The following is a 9167-nucleotide window of genomic DNA, read 5'->3' on the forward strand; positions in this document are numbered from 1 at the left end:
AATACTGGATTGGACCTTGTACCACATCAAGAATTCTATGTGATAAAAGCAGACTGCCTGCCCATAAAGCATTAGCTGTCTGTTTCCCATAATATCTCTCCCAAAAACCCTCCTGGGTGACAAATACATATGTATAAATAGAAATGTATTTCAGTGTGCAGTCTCCATCTAGACCCACGGCTAGATCTCCACATGGGAGTGTGCATTGGAGTGTGTGTTTTCAAGAGGTACGGTGTGCATTTTCCCTTCCCCAAGTCCTTCATCCTTGGCCTTCGCTTGCATACATTTTAGGAGTCGAGAGACAATTGGAAGGCGTTAGAGCAAGCCAGACATCAAACCCATTTATTCTGAATCTTAAATTATGACTTTTTATCATCAATATTTTGGTTACAGTGTTACACAAAAGACAAATTAACGTCCGCTGTGAGGTCTCTTCTTGGATTGCTTTGGGATTAGCAACATTTCCTTGGCCTATGAACCCTGCACCCATCATCTCCCAGCTGAGTCTTAACACTATTGTTGTACAAGGTGCCCAAACAGGAAGGCTTTGCAAAACTCCTCCCAGGGTGCCTCTGCCAATACCTGTAACCGCTGTGACTTCCAGGTGGCTTCTCGCCAGGTGCTCCCAGAGAGTGTCAACACGCCTCTTTCCTTGGTGGATCAGAGGAGGATCCTGGAGGGGTGTAGCCCGTCCTGCTGGCTTTGAAACACCTGATCCGGATGCACTCACGGAGGGGTGGACACAGACAGATGAAGACAGGCAGCTGGGAAGACCGAAGCACGCTGGGCCAAGGAAGCGTGTGTTTAGAACACTCGGTCATTACGCTCCCATGCTTCTCTTATGTGATTCAGGCCACCCAGGAACATCAAGTTGTTAAAGTATTCCAGAGTGTTAAAAAAAAAAAAAAAAAAAAAAAAAGAGAGAGAGAGAGAGAGAAAGAAAAAAAAAAACCAACAATCCAGCTGGTTAGTTCTAAAGGTGCATCTGAGAGAATCTCTTTGAAAGAAGCAGAATTGTCCGTCTGCCACTTGGACTCTGAGATACGGGTACCTTCTGTTTGGTGCGGTCTCATCCACAACAAAATACACAGGTATGTTTCTGTTTTGTTTGTTTGGTCTCATTCAAGAAATCGACATACGTTTCTCTCCCCCATCCCAGGACGAAAAATAGAAGTAAGGGTAAGGAGGGAGAGTTGAGTGTGGAAAGAAAGCAAAGCTTTTCCAGAAAAAAAAAAGAACAGCGACAACCAAAAAAACCCACACACACGTAAACAATACAAAGCAAAAGTCGCAGTCCCATCGTGCAAAATTTGCTTCTCCGGATAAAGCGCTTCTTGACAGATTCACAATGTCCCCTTCCCCCTCCCGAGGCCTCCCGTCCACCCGGGGGCAAATACAGAATGAAAGCGAAGGCGTTCTTTTCCTTAAGGTGGAACAGACACACAAAGAACACATTTCAAGGACTATCCGGCCGGTGGTGATTCGTGGGGCTCTTGCTCTGAGTCCCGCCTGCGACCTGCAATCCATCCTGGAGATCGACGGCACTCCTCGTGTGGGGCAACAATACAACGTACAAACAAAAGGAAGAGAAGTCAACGGCCCCGACAATAAAATCCAGTATTGACTTTACGATCACAGGTACAAATTGCTCAAATCGATAAATTCGTTTCTCCTTAAGACCTCGTCGTCTAAAACTAATTAGAAGCCAGGTTCCCGAGGAGTGGCCGATATGCAAAGAAAATACTGGAGATTTAGAAGGAAATCATTCTTCTACCTCAACAGTCTGAAGGAGGTTGGAACCAAGTGGTCCTGTCCTGGCAAGTTCAGGGTGTTCGGAAGGGCAGACGCCTGGGTCCAGATCGCAACTTCCCCACCGTCTGGGGGCTCTGTGTTCATAGAGGGAAAACCAAGAAGCCCGAGAATGTGGAGTACTTCCAGCCTCCCATGAGGTTGCCCCTCTCCAGTTTGAGATGCACGGTGTCCTCTTTCTCCATCAGCAGCAGGACACCATTGCTGGCGGCTTCTCTGGTGACGTCCTGGTCCCCCGCAAAGGCTGAGATCACTGGGTAGCCGTTCTGCATCAAACTGACCTGCAGGGCAGACGGTAAAGGTCAGCAGACCGTGCAGGACCCCACCTGCCCGCACTTGTCCTCACCTCCCCCGCGCCCCACCTCTTCCAGGGGAGCCCCAGGCCAGGGCCTGGCCCAGAACGCGAGGCAGGCCCTGAGCCCGGAGCCCTGGGTCAGCCGGCTCCCTGGCTGGCGCGGGGTCACAGAGGGGGTGCCAGGACCTGCGGCCACGGGGCGTTAGTAGTCCGACGCTGGAAGGGTCCAGGCAGCTTGGAAGCTACCCACCTGGATGGTCTGTCTGTTGTACACTTTGACCACGTGGAAGCTGAAGCTATAAATGCCTTTTCTCGGTGCTACAAATATGCTGGAGGCAAGATCGAAATGGTTGCCAATATTTACTAATACCTGAAAGAGAAGAGGGAATACAGCACAAACGTGGCAAGCCCCTCCTCAGCATCTGTTTTACCCAGACTGGCAACACCACCCACCGACGCCAGGTACTCCAGGAGCCGCCGAGCCGCAAGCCAGCGCCTAGGCAGCAAGCCAAGGCTGCCCCCGGGGGGAGGAGCCGGTGGTAAAATGCCCTGCACGGGGAAGGGGCTGGAAAAGAATCCTCATGGATCGCAATGAACAAGGATGTTTAAAAATGTATCTCGCCTGTGGATTGACAAGGTGCGTGCAAATTTCGCGCGGTGAGGGCCAGGGCGAAGGAGAGGAACGGAAGACAATAAGGTCAGGACACGAGCGAAACGGAGTCTGTTCAGACCTGTGTGGGATTCTGGGGACTTCGACGTGAAGTTCAGTTTCGCAGAAATAGAGGGCCGCGCCAGACTGAATGGGGACAACCGGGCCATGGGGTCATCAATACCAAAGCCAATTCAATGAGATGACCTCCAGCCACTCAAGCTTGGAACTCCACTCCATTGCACCCAGGAGAGAATGGACGGTGTGAGGTTCTTGTCCCCACGTGTCCCCAGCCCCTGGCACCCTCCGTGGCAGGGCCCAAGAGGTTCTGGATCTCGGGTACTCAGTGGAAGACCCCACGGGGGTAGGCAAACCCTGGCTGCAGCTGATTCCCTGCACTTTCCTCTGAGCCGTGCGCTTGCTCCCTTGGCTGAGCTATGATGTCATGCAGAAAGGCTTGAGGAAGCAAACGGTGTGCAGGCAGCAGTTGGATACTCTGAGCTCAAACTGCAGGAGGGAGTCTGCAAGACTAATGACAAAATTAACCGGAGGATACGAGGTCACGTGACCCTGCAGCCGCCTTTTCTCAAACAAAAGGGGGGATGAGGGTGTTACAATGCCATAAGCAGACTTTGAAGAGTGGAGGACCCCTCGTAATGACCCAGTGCCCTTTCAGATGGTTAAGGCAGAATCTGGCCACTCTGTCTGGATCCTGTCCCCATTCCTACTCACACACAAATGCACAACTCAGTTAAAATCATCAAACGGCCCCCCTCGGTGCTCTTGGGCTTTTAAAACAGACAGCCAGCAACAACAAAACCCGAGATTAGGGATCCTGTCATCTGTTCAGAAAAGGAGTCTCAGCTGAACACCTTCTGCTGTTATTTCTCACACACTCATCACAGATGAATGATGTGCAATCCCTCAGCCGTGTGGGATGTTGCCCCTGAGAAGCGCCGTAAGGACTCGGGAAATAAGCCTGGAACCAGCTCCTTCGACACAGCTCAGGGCGCCACTCAGTCCCCCTGCCTGCCGGGCTCACGCAGACACTCCGGGCTCTATTGTCCGAGACCTTGTACTTCACAACGCCTGTCTGTCTCTTCAAGCCTGTGCTCTCTCCGTCTGCCTTACAACACCTTATAAGAGAATAAAGCATTCTCCTTCCAAACCCTTGGGGCTGTTTCTTCCACCTCAACGACCTCAACTCTTTTCCATCCGTTTACATTCAGGGAACTGGTAACTTTTGGGCCCTGTTGTAGATGAGAGGACACCCAAGGAGCCCAGAAAAGCAGGTTTTCCGTACACCCTACCTGGGGAGCCAGGGAAACATCGTTTAGCCTGTCCTGCCATAGTTAGCGTGTCTATAAAATTAGAATCTTCCTACAACGTGTCTTGCCCGACATCACACCAAATGACACGATGGATTAGCAACGCTGTGAAAACTATTTGTAGGACCTCGGGAGATGACTAATAATAAGGCACGAAGAAGGATGCATTAATAGTGTACAGAGGTTGCAAATACCCATTTCATTATTGTCTACTGTACCTGGACATCTTTAAAATAAATAATTTTATTTAAAAAACAGATGAAGAACGGACCCCCCCCCCCCAAACCTCCAAACCTCAAGTAGAAAATCCTTAGCAAGAATGAACATAAATTAATACTCTGGCCTAAAAAGAGGCAGCGGTATGTGTAGGTTTACTGGGTGTGAGAATCGGTTAACAGAAAGGAAGTTAATTAAGTGTGGCTGGTGAGCCCAGCCCTCTGTTTTAGGGGCAAAAGGAAGGGACTGAGCAGGTAAAGTTTGGGAACCGCCATAAGGTTTTCAATTTGTTTCTGAAAAACAACAGTAACCAAGACGGGAGGGCACAGGAGGAAGGTCACAACCCCCCATCCTGAGCCCGATGACCCAGAGAAGGGATTGCCAAGGTCTGAGCATTCAGTGACCCTTGTGTTTTGAACCTAGAAAGGGAAGTGGAATGGCCTAGGGCAACATAAGTCACTGATCCCTACTTGTTTTTTTTCTTAATCTATAGAACCATACTATATATAATATTTACGGGCCGGGTATATTTGCACATTACAATGCATGTATCGTATTTCCTATCTATTCCATTTCTCTAACCACACTCTATTTTGTTTTGTATTTATATAGCCATCCCTGCTGTTGCCCCCACATTCTTCCCAACTTTTTTTTTTTTTTGAAAATAAGCATCCTGTCCCCAAACCATCCCCCAATAAGCAATAAGCACATAGTTTCTGATCGAGAACCCCCTCTTTGGGTGTGTTATCAACGCGCTCAATCCTCGAGTTGGCCACCTGGGGGGCTGAAACCCATCCACCCCAAACGACAGCCCTCACCCCAGAGGAGACTAAAATGGGCAGTTTCCTTTTGGGGAATGCATTCCAGGTCTCTCGGCTTTAAGGGACTGTCAGTCGTCCCAGTGCGAACTGACCTGATGGTGATACAAAAGCTACAATGTGAAAAGGGGAAATGGCAAGGAGGGCTTACTCGAAAAGGCAGGAGGGACAAGGGCAGGGCGGGGAGGCAGGGAGAGCCTGGAAGTCCCCAGCCCACGCGCCCGGGCCCCCGCCCTCTCCACCCCCGGCGGGAGGCGAGGCGGCCCGGCCGGCCGGCTGACCTGGTCGAAGTAGATGGTCATGGTGCGGTTGCTCATCTCGGACGGCTCGTGGTTGGTGCTCCGCGTGGCGGAGAAGGCCACCTTGGCGCTGCCCGAGCGCACGGAGATGCCCAGGGAGGAGGTGACCGCGCCGTCCGCCGACGGGCTCGAGTCGCACACCACCAGGCACTTGCCCTCCAGCACGATGGGCTCCGTGTCGTTCTGCGCCCGCACCGGGCAGCCGGCCGGCAGCAGCAGCAGCAACAGGGCCAGCGCCGCCCCCAGGCAGGAGCCGCAGCCAGCCGGCTCGCGCAGCGCCCCCCGGCGCCCGGGCATGGTCAGCGGCGGCCCTCGGGGGCCCCGGCCGGGCGCCGCCATCCGGGCAGGGGGGGGCGGGGGCGCGCGAGGGCGACGGCGGGCAGCGGCCGGAGGAGCGCGGGAGGGCGCGCAGGACTGCGCGGGGCCCGGGGAAGCCTCCTTTGGCCTGGGTCCCCTGCTCTGCTGGTCAAGGCCAGGGTCGTCCTCAGGAGAAGGGCGCCAGCGGACCTGTGAGGGCAAAGAACCCAAACCCTTAGACTGGGAGATGAAGCTGGGGAGGGGGGGGGAGGGGAGGGGACGCGGGGAGCAGGTGCCTGCAGCGCCAAGGAACCCCCCTCCTCCCTGGAGGCCACCCTGTTAGTCCCGCGCAAAGCTACCCCCTCCCCGATTGGCACAACAGGTCGGAGGAACGCCCCGGCGCACTGGGCAGGGCATCCCTGAGGGCTCCCGGGCTGCGCGTGCCAGGGGTGCGGTCAGGTGCGCGGCCCGAGGTTCTGCAGGGCCTCGGCCCTCAGACTCGGTCGGTGACCTCAAAGACGCCGTCAACGCCAACCCCGGGCCCATTCTGCAAAGGTGGAGAGGGGCTAGGATGCAGGCAAAGGAAAAAAGAAAAAGAAAAAAAAAAAAAAAAACAACAAAAAAACTACTAAAGGTTTATCGCCTTCATTTTAGGGGCATTTTCTTGAAAGCCACACCAAGAAACCTCTTCCTGTCTCTGCTTTCCCTTTCATCCTCTGTTTTTCCATCCTGGAGATTTTTTTTTTTTTTCCTTAAGCAGTTCACTTAGTTAATAACATCGTATCCATTTTCCGCCCAACAAATCCCAAGGAAGCTCCTTAGGGTGAGTAAGATTAAGAGGAAAACATTTGAAAAAGAAGAGAGACTCTAAACGCAAACACCCACTTCCCATGTCCCCAGAGCCAGCAGCGAGGTCCTTCGTTCTCGAAGCCCCTCCGATCGCCCTCTCCCGCGCAGGACCAGAGGACTGCACCGAGGAGCGTCCCAAGCTTGGCTTTATGGTGCGGCTTTTGTTCCTAGACTCCCGGCCCTTTCCTTCCGGCCTGGGAGGCAGCGCCGGAGCTCTCTGCTAACTTGCGCGCGCGTTTGCACTTTTCCCCCCGGCCTCTCTTCTCCCACGACACTAGACAGGTCATTTCCATGCCCAGTCGGGAAAGGAAAAGCAAAGACGCCTCTCCTCTCACCGCCCACAGCTCCGCACAACTCCTCCGACAGTCCCTCTAACCGGAGAGAAGTTGCTTCCCCAGGAGTGGCCTCTCCCCAGCCCCACTACGAACTGATTTCGATATGCGCTCTCTGTCTCTCTCTGTCCCTCTCTATCTCTCTCTCTCTCTCTGTCTCTCTCTCTCTCCCTCTCCATAAGGCAGACTCTCGAAGGTCCTTATTGAAATAGATGCATGGATGCAATTAACGTGCGGACCGTGGCGGGCAGGCTCGGGTTTCGGTTACCTGGGACATCCATGATGAGCGAGCAGCGCTGTCCTCGAAGTTGTTCTGCTTAAAGAAGACGAGCGGCAGCTGGCGGGAGGAGACTCGGAGCGCAGCCCTTCTCCCCGCGCCTGGCCAATAACCGCGCCGCCCCGCCCTGCCCTTTTCCCGCGCCGGCCCGCGCCCGCTCCGGGTACGCCCCGCGCCTCGCACCCTCGTGCATCGCGCCGCGCCCGGGATCCGCACGCCCCGCGCCCCTCGCAGCGCCGCGCCTCCGATCCGCCGGCCCCGCGCCCCGCACCGCAGCGCGCCGCGCCCGGGACCCGCGCGCCCGGCGTCCCGCACCGCGCAGCTGCTCAGACCCTCGCGCCCCGCGCCGCGCCGCGCCCCGCTCGTCGCACCGGTGTGGTCCGGGCACCGCCCCCGGACCCGCTGCCCAGGAGGGCCCTTCGCGTCCAGCGCGCCCCCAGGGTGTTGCTCTCTGCCGGGCCCCCTCAATCCCGGCCTCTCCTCCGGTCTCCGGACGGCACAGCCATCGCGATCGCCTGGAAGACGCCGCGCACCGCCCCCTCCTGGGCCCCGCACCCGCTCTGCGTCCGCACCCCCGCCGCACCCTGCACCACCCAGGTCCGGCTCTCACCCAGACACCCCGAGCGAAATCCGCCCAGACGCCTCGCTTTTAATAAATTGGCACCCTCAAGGCACCGGTCGCGCCTCTTCTTTCCAATTCCTTCTTTTCTTTTCCAAATTCCCTCCAAGTCTTAATCCTTAATAGCGTGACCACTTTCATAATTAGGGGGTAAAGCAGTTTTCTTGGGGGGGGGGGAAGAAAAAAAAAAAAGGACTGGGATGGAGAGGGAAAAAAAAAAGCCTGGGATTTTAATGGCTTGAAGGCGGTGGTTCCGGAATCTCCAGTTTGGGAAATGTCAGCTTTTGGCAGGGATTAAAGAGGCGCCTGCGTCTGGGTTTATGTTTCTGCTCCTCTGAACCTCGGCGCTCCCGGAGCGCGTTGGCACTCGCGCTTATTTATTAAAATGCCTACTCTGAGCTCTAACGACCTGGGGAGACGCGCCGCTTTCCCAGCTGCGTCCAGAGCGGCGGCGAGAAGCGCCAGCACGGACGAGGGGCGCCACCTACGGGCGCTGGGGCCTCCCTGCCGCAGGCTGCGGGCCAGCCGGCTGGGCTCGGGTGGCGGAACCCTAGGGGCAAAGGATGAGGTTTGCTGATGGTCTTCTTTGAGCCCAAAGAGCAGCCCTGCCCTCTGCCAAAATACAACAACAATCAGCGATCTTGCCGGTATCCTTCGGTGCCCTCGCTGTGACAAAGCGTGGCGGCGCTCCTGGGTTTGCAGATCTTTCGTGCTCGACCCAACCAGTCTACGCTGCAGTCCGTTTATCATTGGTTAGCACGGTCCGCAAAACGTTTGCACAGGCCACAGAGCTGCAGTCTGTGCCTCCCTTAAGCAGCGTTTAAACGTACACTCGCTTTATGCCCGGACTTTTAAAAACATTGTTAAAAAGATACCGAAGTCTTTTGACTTGCATAGTGTGCCCTTAACGACAGGCTGATCAAAAATAGACTGTAAGTCGGCTAATGCCGTTCACAAGAAGGGAGCGGAAGTATTTCCTATCCCTCCAGACCTCACACCTAACCCTCTTTGGTTTGAAGGTTTCAGCCAGTGTGCCGGTTCCACCCCACGGGCTGAGTCTTTTCAGGTAGGGGGTTTGCAAGGCTTTATTTCCCAGAGGCTCTCACGTGGCTCCGCTCCCCATTTAGAACTGACAAGGCCTCATATCTAAGCACTGAGATTAGATTCATTTCGAATTCGTTTAACCGAAATGGATGTGTGGGAAGACAGGGGCCAAGTAAAAACAGAATTGCGTATTGTTACATGAGACAAAATATTTAGGATGGTTGTAAGAATGTGATGAAAAGAACTTCTGAGCCAAATGTTTTCCACTTAACATGCAACATACTAAAAATATAAAACGTCCTCCAAATCTGTTATCCTCCCTAGGATATGCGCTG

The 9167-nt window shown here is 54.5% G+C and overlaps 1 protein-coding gene across 2 annotated transcripts; it reads right to left on the reverse strand.

The window, feature by feature from the left end:
* Positions 1–326: 326 nt before the first annotated feature.
* On the reverse strand, positions 327–7973 carry CBLN2 (cerebellin 2 precursor). 2 transcript variants are annotated; one of them, XM_086683216.1, is made up of 5 exons: positions 7780–7973; positions 7161–7205; positions 5397–5921; positions 2355–2474; positions 327–2090 (listed from the first exon to the last, which is right to left on the reverse strand). In XM_086683216.1, the coding sequence occupies exons 2-5, from the start codon at positions 7167–7169 to the stop codon at positions 1893–1895; spliced, it is 852 nt and encodes a 283-aa protein (XP_086539342.1). In that variant the 5' UTR covers positions 7170–7205; positions 7780–7973; the 3' UTR covers positions 327–1892. The 2 variants fall into 2 exon arrangements, with proteins under 2 accessions (XP_086539342.1, XP_086539343.1); XM_086683217.1 differs by lacking the exon at positions 7780–7973 and adding an exon at positions 7541–7624.
* Positions 7974–9167: the final 1194 nt, after the last annotated feature.

Source organism: Puma concolor, chromosome D3, assembly GCF_028749965.1.
Source record: "Puma concolor isolate L17-30 chromosome D3, mPumCon1.1.hap2, whole genome shotgun sequence".
In the NCBI taxonomy this organism is placed as follows: domain Eukaryota; kingdom Metazoa; phylum Chordata; class Mammalia; order Carnivora; family Felidae; genus Puma; species Puma concolor.